Source organism: Podarcis tiliguerta (assembly GCF_965153285.1).
Source record: "Podarcis tiliguerta genome assembly, chromosome: 10".
Classification (NCBI taxonomy): domain Eukaryota; kingdom Metazoa; phylum Chordata; class Lepidosauria; order Squamata; family Lacertidae; genus Podarcis; species Podarcis tiliguerta.
In genome coordinates, this window is record NC_139543.1 from 39916001 (window position 1) to 39933850 (window position 17850).

At 40.7% G+C, this 17850-nt stretch overlaps 1 protein-coding gene across 7 annotated transcripts in view; it reads left to right on the forward strand.

Annotated features, from left to right (window-relative positions):
* LOC310658752 (uncharacterized protein) overlaps positions 1-17850 on the forward strand; it is a 72515-nt gene that overhangs the window by 38916 nt on the left and 15749 nt on the right. For 5 of the 7 annotated variants that reach the window (XR_014502460.1, XR_014502461.1, XR_014502462.1 and 2 more), the window contains 2 exons: positions 630-739; positions 15140-15224. Coding sequence is in view for 1 of the 7 variants with exons in the window: in XM_083401089.1 (XP_083257215.1) it covers positions 630-739 (110 nt within the window). In the remaining 6 variants the exon portion in view is untranslated. The remainder of the gene's footprint in view (positions 1-629; positions 740-15139; positions 15225-17850) is intronic. The other 2 variants (XR_014502464.1, XM_083401089.1) reach the window with 1 other exon arrangement.

Genomic DNA, 17850 nt, shown 5'->3' on the forward strand with positions numbered 1-17850 from the left:
TTTAATTTTTTAAAAAAGAGGTCCTGCCTCAGCATTTCAGTGTGAATTTCTCCGAATACATTTTCTATCCCATTTTTCCTGATATGCAATTTTTGCAAAGCAATTTCCTACAATATGATATCATTCCCCTAATAAAATTTCTACAATATCTATAAATATTTGTGTATTATTTTCATTAATATATGCATTTTTATTCGTACTTTATCCTCGTATATGCATTTTTGTACACATTTTTTGAATAGAGAACTGCAGTACAAAATTCGGAGAAGTGCAAATTTTGAATGAGAGACGCATTTTGAATTGTGTGTTGTTTTGGACTGTTTGATCGGTTTGCCTTAATATGAGAATTTAATCATATTTATTCACCATCCTCTTGCCTTCCAGAGGTTTTGGACTACAACTCCCTTCAGTCTCAGCCAGTAATCCAAAACCTCTGGAGGGCCCCATCGATGAAGTCTGTTCTATAGTGTCTGAGTTCTCATTGCCTCAGTGAAACTTCTTCACAAACTTGTTAGGCTATGAATGATATTTGAAAAATGACGATGTTAGACTGACTGAAACCTAAACTCCTTGTATATTTAAGTCTCCCTGAGTATCTGCTCTTTTTTCCTTTTTCCTTTGCAAACTAGGGAGACGAAATACTTCTCTTCTTCTCATCCTCATGGGGCAGACAAGCTCACAAGATGTCTATGTGAAACCTCTGCTTTCCTTCATAGAAGGATTCAAAGCTCTATCTAAGGTAAGGGAAATTCTTCTTCTTATTTTTTTAAAATTTTATTATTTCATCTGTTTGGGATAACTTTGTTCTAGGCAACTTTTAAAGTATAATGACTTGCTTTCCAGATCTGATTATGGATAAATAAATCAGAGTGATGGTGGTTTCATATATATATACCAATCCTGTTAAATAAAACTGAAGCTTTTGAGTGCCATGCAGTGTTTTCATTAGTCAAAGGTTGTGAGTCAGTTAATTATACGACAAGAGGTGCAAACTCTTTCTTCCCTATGACTCATATAACAGAAGCATCCTGATTAATATTTCATTGGTGAAACAGTATTTTTCAGAAATATTTATGGCCTGAAAGACTTTTCTCATCAAGCTACAATTCTCTGTGATATGAGATTTTTAATCCTGAAATCCTGAGTGACTCCTTTGAAATTGTTGATGGAATGAATTAATATACAGGGCAAGCACAGATACCATGTACCATGCCAAATAATAAAAAGCAGTTCTCAGAATAGCATGAAAAAATTAACCTTGCAAATGAACAGATAATCTGAACACTGATTTTCTTCAATAGTATTTGATTAAGGAGCTTTTCAGATGAATGCCTAATCAAAAAATTATATAGCAATAGCCTGCTTATTAAAACATTCACATTATTTTGAAAAATTAATTATGGAAGTTGAAGAGATACTAAATTTACATTGGTAAATGTTAACATGAGGGCTCCCCCTCCTAAAAAAATAGCCCCAGGCCTTGGTCTGTTGAAAGTGAGTGTTTTGAAAAGATTTTTCACTGTTCTGTGTGCAGAAGACTGATCCTTGTTGCCCACCTAACACCTTTTGCCATTATGTTGATTGGCAGCTGTCCTGTTGGGAGCAATTTGCCTGATCTGCCAGGGGGTAAAAAGTATGGCAGTGCATTGGCAGCTGTTAACTAGGACGACAAAGCCAAAAACAGTGGAGGGAGATGGAATATATTATATCAATGTTTTAAAATCACACACAAACAAATGACACCTCAGTGTCACTGTATTTTTTAAATAAAGCAGTGAGATCTACAAAGGTTGTGTGTCTTTTTCTAAGTAATCTTTTGTGGCAGCTCGATTGGCATTGCACTTTTTTTAAGAACCGAGTCATGCACTTCTACACACACACAAACACACACACTTCACATTTTTTGATATTCCAAATAGTATTCTTCAACATTTGTGTTGTGGTCCCAATGAAAATTGCAGTCCCTGTGAACTCTCCACCCCTGAAAGCTGCTGTTTCTTCAGGAAAGGAGACTGCCATGGCCACAAATTCAGCTTCCTTCTGGGAAGAAGAATACAGTGGTACCTCGGGTTAAGAACTTAATTCGTTCCGGAGGTTAGTTCTTAACCTGAAACTGTTCTTAACCTGAAGCACCACTTTAGCTAATGGGGCCCTCTGCTGCCGCCACACCGCCGGAGCACGATTTCTGTTCTCATCCTGAAGCAAAGTTCTTAACCTGAGGTACTATTTCTGGGTTAGCGGAGTCTGTAACCTGAAGCGTATGTAACCTGAAGCGTATGTAACCCGAGGTACCACTGCAGTGGCTCCAAGGGGAAGGGGTTTTTACCAGAATTGTGGCACAGAGAGGGCAGAGTCAAACCTCCCCCCTCTGTGCATTCTGTACCTGGTAACTCCCCCAAACTAAAAAGCGTTACTTTAATAAGCAAGGGAAAGGGTCAGGGCTAGCACACTCATAAGACAAGGTGAGCTAAGATCATCAGTTGGCAGGATCCTGAGGCAGCAGATCTGGCCTCCAAGGAGTGCATTGCCCATGGCAGCTGCCATCATGGCAGTGACAGCTGTGGTGAGCTCCTTGGAGGTTGGATCTGCCACCTCCTCGGCAGCCCTTCCCCCTCATGCCGCCTCTACAATGTGCTATTGATGGATAGGAAGCTCTGCTGGTCTGAGCCCCCGATGTAGATCCTTATGCCTCCCTTGTTACCCATGTAGATCTCTGCTCACGCCTTCTTGCATGGCTGGTGAGGAGGGAGATGCCATTTTGTGGTTTGCCTCAGATGCCAAAATGTCTTGGGCTGGCCCTGGGAAGGGTTGTACCTCAGCTGTAGAGCATCTGCTTTGCACGCAGAAGGTCCCAGGTTCAATCCTGACATCCTGTCCCCTGTCTAAAATCCTGGAAAAGGTGCTACCAGTTAGTATAAGGAATTCTGCGCTAGATAGACCCATGGTCTGACCTGTAAAAGGCAGCTCCCAATGTTCCTATGGATTTGGTGTATTGTTTACTTTGGTCCCCACTTTGATTGTGGGGTTACATGGAGACTAGGGATGTGTGGATCTTCCAGTTTTGGTTTCTCTCTGTTTCTTCTTTTTCCAGTCTTCAGCTCTCCACATTTTGCATTTTAAAGTGCTCATTTCAGTGCTCATTTCTCCTCATATATTTGTATACAATTTTGGCTTATGTGCACATTTTTTTGCAAAACAATCTTCCCTGTATATAATGTATGTTGCTTTCACCAACATATGCAGAACTGCATTGCAAGGTACAAAGAAGTGTGAATTTTGAAGGACAGCTGTGTTTTGTTTTGCATTTTATTTCGGAAAGTGTGAATTATGTAGGTTCACCTTTAAATGCCAGCTGAATTGAATTTCTCTCTCATCTGTAATTGAGGCTCAACATGAAATATATGAGATGCTGATGTGATGGCATCGAGCAAGGTTTTGCATTCCATACAAACGGTCGAAGCCAATGTGTCTGGAAATGGGGTGGGGCAGTGAGCCACAGCAGTGAGCCAAATGAGGGCTTAGAACATGCTGCAGAGTACAGTGGTACCTCGGGTTACATACGCTTCAGGTTACACACTCTGCTAACCCAGAAATAGTGCTTCAGGTTAAGAACTTTGCTTCAGGATAAGAACAGAAATCATGCTCTGGCGGCGCGGCAGCAGCAGGAGGCCCCATTAGCTAAAGTGGTGCTTCAGGTTAAGAACAGTTTCAGGTTAAGTACGGACCTCCGGAACGAATTAAGTACTTAACCCGAGGTACCACTGTACTGCATAGCAAACAGGGATCCTCAGCAGATGTTCAGGGCTTCTTCACGACCTGATGTGGAAAGGATTGCCTGAAGGCTTTGGACAATTTTGACAGAGTTCAAAGAACTTCAATTAAAATTATGAATAATATTTGAAGACACACTCATAGGACTACCTAATTGAAAACAGATATAATTTCCCTCCTTTTGCCGTTTCTTTGTGGTATTTTTACACTGTATTGATTTTGTGACATGATGAAAAATAACAACACAGAGCTTTGGACAATGTATAGTTTGTCCAACAGCAAGCAAGAAGAATGCTGCGGCTCTGTTATCTCCTTCGCAAAGAAACTTTCTGAGTTATAAATAGATTGCTAATGACTGTCAGGTTCTTCATCTCTGAAACTTCCTTGTAGGTATCTCATTACAGAGCTAACATCATTAATAAAATAGATGGAATATTTCACAAGGGCAGGATTTTTTTTAAAATTCTTTTTTACCTCAGTAGCTGTGAGGAATATACCTAGCATATGCATAATTTTGAAGGCCATTTTAAAACTGTAATTCATCATAATTATCTCCATATTTTAATGGCAAAACACATTTAATTGCTTTTGACTGGGCTGGCATCATGATACAAAAGCGAAGTAATGGCAGATGGTCCTACTGTCAAATCTGCTGCTCTTAACCCACAATAAAAAGTAGAACATGTTTCTGTGTCCCTAATGTACATGCATGGCACATTGTATGCAAACGCCTTTAACTGTAGCCCAAGTGACCCGTTTGCTCCAGATTGCCCTCACCACGAGTAGCTTTTCTTTGCTCAAACTGCTCGTGGTGAGGGCAATGTGGAGTGGAGGAAGAACGTTACTCATTTCCCACTTTCCATTTCCCCCATTAGAATTGTCTTCACAAAGCAACTGAACCTGGTAGACCATGTGACGGTGGACACAATCCGAGAATGGCTTCGACTGGCTGGCTAAACCAGGTGAGGTAGCAGATGGGTCTCAAACCCTCAGTGAGTTAGGGACTACCCATGGATGTGAAGACAGGGTCTGGTGGATTGATGAGACAAGACCAATAGTGGGTCCCACAGTCAAGAAGTTGATTTCTGCACATTCTGAAGAAGAAAGTGAGGGGCAGATGGGGCTCATCAACCTGGGAAGATTATTCATCTAGGAGAAGGAAAACTCTGATCCTAAACCTCCACAGCCTTGTGGTATACTCATTCGTGAGAAAGGCTTCAGGAGTAAACTCTTTTACTGGAACTTAAGAGAAACTAAATAAGTTGGATGATCAAGAAAAGTCTATTCAATCATTTCAGAAGCTACAGAAGAAATGCTGGACCTTGAACTTAAATGACAGCAACACTCGTCTTACCCCAAATAATCCAAGATGCAATTTAAGATTGTTTAGTGGAAGTGGGTGTGGCAATAGTAAAAAAAAGATCATTTATAGACAGCTTTAATTGACTAATATCATAACAAATCTTCCATCAGTGTGACATTATTCACCGCCCACAGCAGTGTGGCAGTTGTAACTTCTTTTTGTTAATATTAATTGCTTAATCATTTTTATTTATATAGCTCTTAACTGGTGCCTGAAGCACTTTACATAAAAATAATTCAGTGAAATGTCATTTATAAAGTCTATTTAAAATTAACTTTTGAAGAGAAAAGAAAAGTAGAGTAAAGGGAGGAAAGATACACTACAGAGAATTCCCAGAGGGGAGATTGTGTTAGTTGGTTGATGCAAAAACACCACAGACTCATGAGGCACCTCAAAGCCCAATTAATTTATTATGGAGTAATCTTTTGTGGGCTACAGTTCACTTCATCAGGTGTATTGTGTGTTATCCTGAGTTGTATCTTACAAACACCTGCTAACTCAAGGTAACGTTCCATGCATCTGATGAAGTAGGCTGTAGTCCACAAACGTTGATGCCACACAAATGGAAGTAGAACAGAGTTTTGGGTGTTGAGGGCTGCATTCCATTTTAGGTAATCTGAGATATGTTTGAGCATTAGAGATAAGGCTATTGGTGACTTGCCATCATGGATATGTTGTACATCCACAGTCAGAAGCAGTGTGCCTATGAATGCCAGTTGCTGACAATTGCAAATGAGGAGAATGCTATTGAAGCCATAACCTGCTTGTGGGCTTCCCATGGGCATCTGACTGGTCACTGTGAGAACAGAATGCTGAATTAAATGGGCCTTTGACCTGGTCCAGCAGGGCTCTTCTTACGTAATCTGTTGGGGGCCAATTTCTGGCAGTGTGTTGAGACTAAATCCAGTTGTGGGTGGGGTCCAAGGTTCAAAGTGGTTGGGAACTCCCCCTTTCTCTCTTTATGCCATCCCCACTACCTTTTCTTGTTGGATCTTCCTGCATCTGGCATCACATGACCAGATGCCACATGATGTTGAACGTAAGGCAATTTCCCCAAGACAGAGTGTTGTTGCTTGACCGTAATAAACCTTGGGCTGACTGATTATAGAAAAGGAGTCCTACATGCAGAAAACATTTAGCTAATGTGGATGTGCATTTCATACCTGTTATGCTCTGCTCATCAGTGCATCATTGAACTGGCTGTTGGCTTTGAGATGCAAATGTGGATGTATATCATTACCAGTCATGTGAGCTTTTGTTGGTGGGTTAACCTGGATTGGGGACTGTAAATCGTAGTGTTTAGATGATCATAGTTCAATAAGTGGAAATATGAAGCAACCTTTTGCCCAGGCATGCAGCACCGTCAACTCTCCCTTCATGGTACAAGCAAGTAAACCAGAAAATAACCATAGTTTCCCATTTTGGCTGAAGTGGGAACTCTGGTTGCCAACCTCAGAACATGCAGGGATATTAAGCCATGGTTTGAAGCCGGTTTAATCTTGTGAGCTCTTTGAAAGCTAGTAACCATAGTTTTACAGTAATTAAATACTTGCTGGTTTGTTGCATGCTACAGAGTGGAAAGACTTGTGCATATCTTGGCTTATCAAGTTGAGATATGTTTATCCAAACCACCTCTGAAAAAATAACAAATTTAATTGTTTACATTCATTAGTTTCAATCATATAAAGAATGATTGATTGAAAATGAAGTGAAATTGAAAAAAAGGGGCAAATGGCAATATGAAGTAAATAGAAATGTTAGAAGAAATTCATATAAGTATTTTATTGAGGTATGTCTGTTTTTGGCAGTGTTCTCTGGATAATGGCAGCGCAATTATTTCTCAAAATCAGTAACCACTTGCCAATTATAGTCAATTCCATGACTAGTGCCAGCAACAAATTAGGTTTAGTGTGCTTACATTTGCCCTCAGCTTCACGCTCCGCATTTTGTCAGTGTTTTGACATGTTGTAGAAGGAACCGTAATGCAGATATATTGCTTAATACCCTCTCCCATGATAGTCAGTAGGTGTGCATAGCACACATTTTAAATTTATATGTTATGCCATACTGTTGAAACATTTCACTAGCAATATCATGAATAATTTTAGTAGAAGGTAGCAATTAAGTAATTATATGAAGTGTGAGTCTCAGAGAATTTCTGCTGAAGCAAGTCCTTTAAAATTAATAAAGCATTTCAAGATTTCCACTGTTAATTCCCACAGTCGCAAAAACCCCCCCAAACCCTTAGCTAGTTACTGTTTTTAGCCTTCATTAAAGGCTCATAATTTCTCCAATGCATTTTTGATGGGGTTGTTTTAAAATTAAAGTTGTAAATGAAGCCACAGCAACCTAACACCAGTTAGAATACAACAGAATACTGTTGTTCATAAGGCAATAATGCATTTCCACTAACAAATTAGAAGCCAAAACATAGCCAAAACTTGTGCCTTTGTATTTGCCTAGTTAACAGCCAGCAACCTCAGAAAGTTATAAAGATGTTATCTAGTGGTACAAATGGATTGTGTGTTATCCTGCTATAACTTAGACCATCTTCACATTGCTGCAGATGTCTGGGCTGCTTCACTAGAATGGAGCTTCATTAGCTTCCCATTGCCACCCAACTGCTAGAGGGACTGCACTGACTGAGGCGTCTGCCTCTACATGCAGTTACTTTGTCCCAGTGTACTCACTTTTGGGATTCTATCTGCAACCACATCCCCAGATTACACGCCAACCAGTTCCCAAGTCTTCTTCCTTAGTTCTTCTCTCTGTTTTTACTATAAACAACTTCATGTTGTTGTTGTTTAGTCGTTTAGTCGTGTCCGACTCTTCGTGACCCCATGGACCAGAGCACGCCAGACATTCCTATCTTCCACTGCCTCCCGCAGTTTGGTCAGACTCATGTTGGTAGCTTCGGGAACGCTGTCTAACCATCTTGTCCTCTGTCGTCCCGTTCTTCTTGTGCCCTCAATCTTTCCCAACATCAGGGTCTTTTCCAGGGAGTCTTCTCTTCTCATGAGGTGGCCAAAGTATTGGAGCCTCAGCTTCAGGATCTGTCCTTCCAGTGAGCACTCAGGGCTGATTTCCTTAAGAATGGATACATTTGATCTTCTTGCAGTCCATGGGACTCTCAAGAGTCTCCTCCAGCACCATAATTCAAAAGCATCAATTCTTCGGCGATCAGCCTTCTTTATGGTCCAGCTCTCATAAGGATCTCTTTATATTTCTCCTTGTGCCCACCAGAATGACTGTAGCAGGACATTGGGAAAGGTCTCCTGACTTCTCCAATAACAACTGGTGCAGCTGCATTTGGCATCTGGCTTTAATGGAAAGGTGAAAACACCAAACTTGATGCATTTGTCACAGTCTGGTTTCCACTTTTGACTTTTATAAACATGATAACTAAAGGCATCCAATCTGGTTTTTGGAGAGGCTGTGGATGATAATTTCTCCATTTGAAATGCTGTATCCTTCCTTTGATGCTTTCTGAATGCCGTATTTACTGTAACAGTACATTTAAGACGAGATACTGTTTATTCGGTAACGTTTATTGTATGATTCAATATGAAACTACACCCACACACCCACGCCACACAATATATATAATATAAAAATATTCATTAGCAAACTTGAAACTGTGGAATCTGGCCTTGACAAACTCTGGGAATTTCTAGTTCAAAGGGCTGGGGAAGACAATTGCCTCCTTTATGTGTTGATTCACACATTGTTATATATAGTCATCAGAAGTAGCTACTTGTCAGGAGAGAGTATCACCCATACTGCTCCAATTTTTCACTCATTTTATTGAATTCTGTTTTTCATTTGTGTTCTGCATAGTAGTAGCATACAATTCCCAAGCTTGCTTTGAACTCAGATCTTTAGATTACTTCATTTTCAGATAGTATGGCTTCATGCACACATCTCAGATGTGAAAAGTTTTAGTTGATATTGTTATATAAAAAAAAAATCCATGGTCTTTCAGGCTTATGGACTTGTACATGACAGATAGCAGACTTCAGCAATGCGCACAACCGCACAATGCTTTCTAGCTTGAGTTTTCTCCAGGAACAGTAAGGCTCCAAAAACCTGTGTTGACAGGTAATGAGATTTAATTCACAGGAGAGGGGAGAATAAAACATCCATATTCATTACTTAATCAAATAAAAATACTTTCAGAGAATTCTGGGAATTCTCAACAGTTGCTTTGAAAGCCTCTCTTTGATAGCTGTAAACAAATTACCTTACGAATAACTTCTTAATCAAGGAAGAGCGGAGCTACTCTCTACTTGATCTTTCCCTTTGGGTGGTCCCAGTCAGAGCTGCAGTCCTGTGCCTGATGGCTTGGCTCCTGAAAAGCCGTATAGTATTATGCTGACAGCTGTAGACCTCTTTTTGTTAGGGATAACAGACATCCTGTGCTGAGGACAGCATCAAGCCCAGCTTGCAGTATGCCCAATTAGAGAAGCTAAAATCTCATTTGCTTCACCATGGGAGCCTCTGAAAGCACACCGTTTGGGCCTCATTACAGTATTTTTAACTTTACAAAAACAATTTCATTATGGAAATTAAAGGAAGCTTATTTGGTCTCTGCATTTACACTGAAGTGAATATATTCTGCAAAAAAATCCAACCCACCTATCATCTCGAGTCCACCCCCCCCCCCTTTATCACAAAGTTTCTTTGAGAAACCGTTTTGCCCTCTAGCTTCAGTAAGAAAGCAACCATTTTGAAACCAACTGGCTAGTATTAACACTGGAGACATCAAATATGCAAGCTGCTGTTTGCCGCACTGGGAAGCCGAAAGTTCTCTTTTAAGACTAAGGCAGTGCTTTAATTTCCTCTCCAAGAATGTAATTGTTTTGGAACCTCTCCCAATGGCAAGAGGTTGGGTGAGCAACCCCAAGGGAGGGAAGCAAGCTTGCAGAAATGATCCAAGTGCGAGATGAAACAGGCAGTCAAGAGGAAGCAGGAGCCAGTAACCAAAGGAACCAGGAGGGAGTGCAGCGCAAACTCTAGGATACAAACAACATCACTCTCTAGCATGTAGCCTCCAGCAACTGGTACAGTGGTGCCTCGGGTTAAGAACTTAATTCGTTCTGGAGGTCCATTCTTAACCTGAAACTGTTCTTAACCTGAGGTACCCCTTTAGCTAGTGGGGCCTCCTGCTGCCGCCGCACCGCTGGAGCCCGATTTCTGTTCTCTTCCTGAAGTAAAGTTCTTAACCCGAGGTACTATTTCTGGATTAGCAGAGTCTGTAACCTGAAGCGTCTGTAACCTGAAGCGTCTGTAACCCGAGGTACCACTATATTTGGAAGCAGAGCCGAGCCATCCAAGTTAGTAGTCACTGGCAGTCTTCTCTATGAATTTGTCTAATCCTCTTTTAAAGACATCTAGGTGACCATGTGCTGAGTGAAGAAGCACTTTCTTTTATTTGTCCAGAATCTTTCAACATTATGCTTCGTTGGCTGTCCATGTCTTTTGACTTTCCCAGCTCCTCTCAAGACATACAACTAATTCTGTTTTCAAATCTGTCCAAATTCTGTGATATTCAATGAGCAGAAATCTTACATACTTATCCTCTTACAGTAGAGTCAGGAAAACTAATAAAAACAGGCTTCAGTTTGATTCCTACAGCAACCATTAGCACAATTACAAAGAAAATCTCAGGTCCGCTGAATACCATAAGGGTAACATGCCCTGTAATTTAGAGTTTAAATTGGTGTCTGGGTGGTTGATGTGTTCAGGACAAGCTTGAGAGTGGTTGTTTTGTTTGCTGGAGAGCATTATGGTTTATAAATATTGTTATTTCCTTCAGAATATCTCAATCTGTAGCCCTTTGTTGGAATGATCCTCTACCCATTAACCTGTGAACATGTTCAATGCAGCTGAGCAAAGCAAATTAATTTACAAGACTATGTTGAAACAAAATCTATATTTTATTTGGGAAGCAGTGAGAGAGTGATATATCAGTAGCATGGGAGTTTAGACACCCCTAATTCTCAGTGCCAGAATTGCTATTTGCTCCAGATTTAGCTACATTCTTCTCTTTTATTTTCTCTTGCATCACATTAAGTAGCTTTAAAAGTATATAAATAGGACTGGCACCAAATGATCTTTCTACTTTGTAGAAGCTTCATATTTCCTCCATTTTTCCCCCTTATTAGGCCCCCTCTTTGATTGGAGACGCTGAAAGGTTGTTAATCATAATGAGTTTCTGCTTTCATGGCAACACATCTGTCTTTATCTTCAGAAGGTGCTAGCTGGTGTTCAGCATTTAAGAATACATTACTATATATTGTGTTTTGCCCAGGGATAATAATCTAGTTGGTCATCATCACTGGCAAAACCTTCATAGAAGTTGAGTTAGTATAACAAGCATGAAAATTATGTCCCTTCTTCCATTTCTCATTTATTTCTCCACATACAACACATTTATGAGCTGATTTTTAATGAATTTTTACAAATGACTAAAGTTGTCTCCAAAACAAGAGCAAAAGACTTCTGCATACTTGAGCTCAGTGGACTTCTGAATAAACATGTTTAGGATCAAGGTATTAGCTCTCCATTATGTTGACTGAATGTATCATGATAGAATAGTGCTAAATAAAGCTGTGTGCAAATGTACTCTCAAAGTTCTGGGCTCCATTGGCTTAAACCGAATAGAAGAAATCTCTGATATTTTTTCTAGTTCTCACCCAAGAAAAGGAAGGGCACTTTGTAGAATTTTCTCTGAATATTCTTCACCATCTTTTGTGTGTGTGACAGTGCCATCTCCCTGCCCCTGCAGTGCCCTGAAGCAATACCATGTGCAGGGCATGGTGTCAGATGCAAATATTGATGCACTGTTTCCTCAGTTTGCTTTCAGGGAATCTGGATAGCAACTCTGATCTGGACAGCTGCAACAGCCTCAAAATCTGTGGTGGAAGAAGAACTCTTTGTGAAAGAGTTTGTGAAAGCTTAGTGTGACAGGGCTCTTATTACAGCTATGATCTCCATATAACAGTAAATTCAACTGCAATTTTTATGATTTTTTACATGTTAAGATGTATGTGTTAGGGAAATGATAGAAATGATACATATTTATTGGACACTAGGGTTGTGTATGCACAATATTTTATTCTAGAATCAATAGAGACTCAGTACTTGCTTTCTTCTATGTAGTCCACACACAATCTAGAACAATTGAATATTTTTTGGCCCTGAAAAGCTCTTTTTGAGAAGCTGGTCTCCTTGTGGCTTCAGGCACAGTAAAGCCATGGGGTGGAGGAGCAGGTGGTAAAGACCAAGACACCCAGTGTTGGATTAAAATTAAGCCACAACTTTGTTGTTTACAGAAGAATAAGTTTGGCATGGGCATTGGGCACATATCAAATGATCAACCAGCCTGCCTGCTGCTTGATATGCTGCCAGTTGATGGATGAGAGTTGGCCCAAATTTAGAGTCCCCTTATTGTACAAACTGCTTCCCATGGACCCTGTCAGGTCAATGGTAACAGGTGCTATGACCCGTCACCCCCTGACTGGGATTATGGGCAGAAAGCACCACCTAATGGTGATACCCTGATGGGATGGGGCAGGCTATCCCTTCTCCTATCTTTCCTGCCTCCTAAGGATCCAGCCCAGTGCCTCTCCCACCACAAGAGTTGAGGGGAATGCCCCAACTCACTGCCACATCTAAAGCTCCTGTAACCATCCACACAGACCACTGTGAATGTCCACCAACCAGGCCTCATTGCCTGCCCCAGAGAGATGCACATTGCCCAATTCATCTCTTCTGAATTATACTGATAGATGTTGCCTCACCGGTTAGTTCTCTGAGAACTAGCAGCTTCCAATGAATCATTTTGTTGACCTTCTCTCGGCTTCATTGACCATGCCAGGGTTTATGCCCTCCCCAGCCCCAACCCCTGAGGAGTTCCAGCCTGATGACCACCATCTGTGGGAATTCAGCTTTCAGGGTGTCCAATCAACATGTAAGGCTAAGGATGATTCCCTTTTGCCTGCCTAGATCATTTTCACCAAGTTGTATGATGATATAATCAGAAGGCTCTTGGCTGTGATACATGACATGACTGATAGCATGAATTCATCCCACATCATGTCTCAATTTCCATTCCGCCCTCTCACTCAGATGGTGTAGACACCACCCACATGACAGTGTGTGGTTCTTCACCTGATGGTTGATGCTGTGCCCACAAATCCATACTGATCTGTATGCCAGGCCTCTAGGAGGAAGAATTTAACAAAGAGTGGTAAGCTTCTGAACCCGTCTCTGAATTGCCTGGATCCTGGAGGTGGGGGACACTCTACTCTGCTGCCAAGATGGCTGCACCATGGCTACCTGACCAGACAATCACATTCTTGCTCTAGAGTTCCCAGTTTGGGGTGAGGAAATAAACTCAGGAATCTCTGTAATAATTTAAAGGTATGTTGAAGTGACCTTTAACTACAATAAAGGAAAGGGGGGATTTTATCAGGTCAATCTAAAGTGGAAGAGGTTGCTATACTATTATTCAAATTCTGGCGTGTGTTTTTTTTAGGAATTTGACAACTGAAATGGTCTTCAGTAAACCATTTAGTATTCTGCCAGACTGACAGAAAATAGCCTTCCTTTCTGTATAACTTGGCAAATTATTCTGGAAAAGCACCGTCTCTTCAGTTTTCTGAAAGAAACACTTTTGGTCTGTAAAGTGAAATAAGATAATTCCAGATAAGTTATAGGTCAGACAGATGTAAGGATATAACCTTGAACAGCACTCAATCCTTTTTTATGATATAATAAAATGTCAACATGAAGTTTATGAATCAAGCAATTTTATCATTGTAGAGAGTGGGAGTGAAGCAGGCATTTAATTTGAAATAGAGATAGCATGCACGAAGAATATTCCAGAACGCTGTGGTGTTTTTTATGTTTCCTCTGAACCCCTTTAAGTGTTAAGTCAACAGTAGTCTACACAAATGGATTATCAGATCTGAGCAACAGCAAGAAAAACTCTGCATAGATATGGTGGAGACTTAGGAGAAGTGAGATGTAGAGCTGAAAATCCTGCCTGTGAGATAAGATGTTATCCTTTAGTATTAAGGGAATCTGTAGTTCTGTCAAAGGGCCAACGATCTTCTCAGTTTTTAATAAGACCAAGTTTTGTCTTTCTAGAAAAAGGGTCCCATGCTTCAAACAGCAAATATCATAAAATGAAAGGGAAGCAGACTGGGAAAAACTGATACACATCTTCCCATAGAAAGATTGCAGTTGAATAGTATAACAGAACTTTTCCAAGGAGTAGGTTCTAGTTACAAACTATAATGCCAAACTGGAAGAGAGGTTGGGGAAGAATCTTGGTTTTACACAGTCTTACATTCTCCGCTGTAATGGTTCCAGGTCTGATTTTTGGAGTCTCCAATTAAATATTAACTAAGAATGTTGAGGATGTGTGGCTAGATAGACCACCATTCAGAATCAGTTTATTGCAATTGAAATCTTTCAGGTTTTCCCACATGCAAAGGCATTAATAAGAAAAGTCTTGCTGATCAGACTAAATACAAGTCAAGTATCCTGTTCCCCACAACAGCTAACCTAACATGAGAGGAGTAGCCCTTTCCTGGGTTTTTTTCCAGTCTCCTAAGATGGTGGTTGCATATAATGTCAGGATTAGTAGCCAATGTTAGCCTTATTTTCAGTGTATTTGATCCACTTTCAAAGTAGTAGAAGTTAGTGGCTATCATCACATATTGTGGCAGTGAACCCCATTAGTTTATTGTGTACTATGTGGAAAAGTAGATTCTCGAGGCAGCTTATAGGCAAATAACCATTGATAGCTTGATCATCTTTGAATTTGTCTAATTCTCTTTTGAAACCATAGTTCAGCTTTGTGCTACTGCTATGTCCAAGAATCACAGCAGACATAGATCACAAAGACTTTATTCTAAAATAAGAAGCAACAACCATAGCAACACTGAACAAGTATGCCTAGACCAACTAATTCTCCATTGTTACTTCTTTTTATAGACTGACTTCCTTCAGCTGGCTATTATTCCCAGCTGTCTTAAGAGAAGATGTAAAGGGCAACTTCATACTATATCACCATAGCCAGGTATACTCTATGAAGTTTGCCTTCTCAAGAGTATCATTGGTTGGTGATGGCTCAGAGGAATGTTCACCTGGTGGACTGAATGAGATTTACTGAATAAGATTTCCCCTCACATTCCTTTGTGTGTTTATGTCTTTTCTATTGCTTCAGCTTTGCTGTGCTGAGCTTTGCTTGATGGATGACTGGCTACAAAGCAGTTTGTCTGATTACTTGAGGGGTGAGGGAAAGGGGTAGTCAATCCAGTTGAACCAGAAGAAGACATGTTCTCTTTTTCCTGGTTCTCTCACACGAGGTACTTGGCCTCACATGACCAGGCGTGGGGCAGATCAGCTGAACTCTGCTTCCTTTTATTTCATAGGACAGTTGGTTTTATATAATCACTGTGGTGGTGTGAGCGTGGGATACAGACCAGATGAATCAGGCGAAGGTGTGTGATGGTATATTTACTGCTTCTTTTGGTTCTTTCTCACAGAGGAATTGGCCTTCAGTGGCCCTTGTGGGGGCTAGGGGAAAGAATTTGCCTTGGAGTTCCTGTTAGCTTTAGTAGCTTGGAATTTGGGAGATGATATATTCAACATCCAGGTAGAACTTATCTCTGGGGGACATGTGAGTTCATGTGAAAATTAATAGGATATAAACCTAAAGCCAGCTGTTAAGGTGGAACAAGTGAAGCCACCATTAACCTATTTATAAAGTGCTTCAACAAAATTATCCAGATTCTTCATCCAGAGTTTCCTTCAGAGTTTATTGAAAGTTTCATTATTTTGTTCCCCACTGGTCACTGAAAGATTTCTGTCCACAGGCTCTGTCAAAAATGAAGAGTCGCTTTGCCCCTGGATTCTCAGTGGTGGCAAAGAGATTGCAAACCTATTATTATATTATCCCAGCAGCTTATTACATCCCTTCTGGTATAGTCAGTCAAAACTAAACAGGCAAAGACATTCGCTCAAGAGTCAAGGATGGTGCAGCAGAGATGCTACCACAGAGCTGAATTCAAGCTGCATTGCAGTCATTTTTTGTTCTGATGTATCATAGCCAAGTCCCTGTTTTCCCTACTGCTTTCAATCATGGTGATAATTGAATGTTTTCTAGCAATATAATGGGTATTGTGAGCAGTAGTTGGGACTCACTATTTCTTTTCTTCTTCCTATTTGGTTCTTTTAAAATATTTGCGTGTGTGGAAAAAGGCAATTTTTGCTTTGGTATATGTTGTTTAGGTAGAGTTTGGAGGGTTTTTATTGGTTTGTCTACCTGAGAAAACCAGGCAGTTTTCAAACTTCACCATTATTCATAATAAACAAGAAAAAAATGATAGGCTACCTTTATGGCAGTAATAGTGTGTGTGTGTGTGTGTGTGTGTGTGTGTGTTTATGGGAGGAGGAAGAATAGGATGTAATACCTGTGCTTGCTGTTTATATTATTTATTTCTTAATTTTCTATCCCACCCTTCCTCCCAAACACGCCCAGGGTATCAAACAATAAAACAGCAAACCAGTACAAAATATATTTTTAAGAAAGCAACAACAATCAAATATCCTATATTCATAGTTAAACAATTTCAACTTTCCTAGAAACAGTATATTTTAGCCATCAAATGCCTGGGTGAACCTTTAAAACCTTTAAAATTCTGCCTAAATGCTGATGATATTATTCTTTGGGCTGTATTTAACAATGCAGCTCTGCTGATGCAGTGAACTTCCATGTGCACAATGAGACTTCCTCTTCCTCACCTGTTTCCTCGTTCAAATCAGGTCCCGGGAGTTTGGGGGATCATCTAGGGTAGATTTGGGGTGTATGAGGAGGGGGGAGGAGAGGAAACACAAGTCCTGTTGCAGCAGTGGAACTATGTGTACACAGCATTGCCTTGTTGTTGTTGTTTAGTCGTTTAGTCGTATCCGACTCTTCGTGACCCCATGGTCATGAAGCACGCCAGGCACTCCTGTCTTCCACTGCCTCCCGCAGTTTGGTCAGACTCATGTTTGTAGCTTCGAGAACACTGTCCAACCATCTTGTCCTCTGTCGCCCCTTCTCCTTGTGCCCTCCATCTTTCCCAGCATCAGGGTCTTTTCCAGGGAGTCTTCTCTTCTCATGAGGTGGCCAAAGTATTGGAGCCTCAGCTTCAGGATCTGTCCTTCCAGTGATCACTCAGGGCTGATTTCCTTCAGAATGGATACGTTTGATCTTCATGCAGTCCATGGGACTCTCAAGAGTCTCCTCCAGCACCATAATTCAAAAGCATTGCCTACAACCATTTATTTTTACTCTTTGTATTTACCCACCCAGCTAATTCACACGATAGCCCTGCGAGAGACAATGGCTCCATCTGCACTATACATTTAAAGCTGTATCACACTGCTTTAAACAGTCCAAGACTCAAAGCTTTCCCCAAGGATCTTGAGGCCTGCAGCTTGCTAAGGATGCTGAGAGTTGTTAGGAAACCCCATTCCCCTCACAGAGCCACTCCCTGCCAGTGGATCTATAGCAGGGTTTTGGAAGGCTCTATAGAAACTTTTTTCTTGGTCGATATTTTATTGGCTGCACCATGGATACTAGTGTTGTGGGGGAAAATGTTTTAATTGACCAAGTATGTTTTTACTGCATTTTATTTTGGTGGGAGGGAGTGGACTTG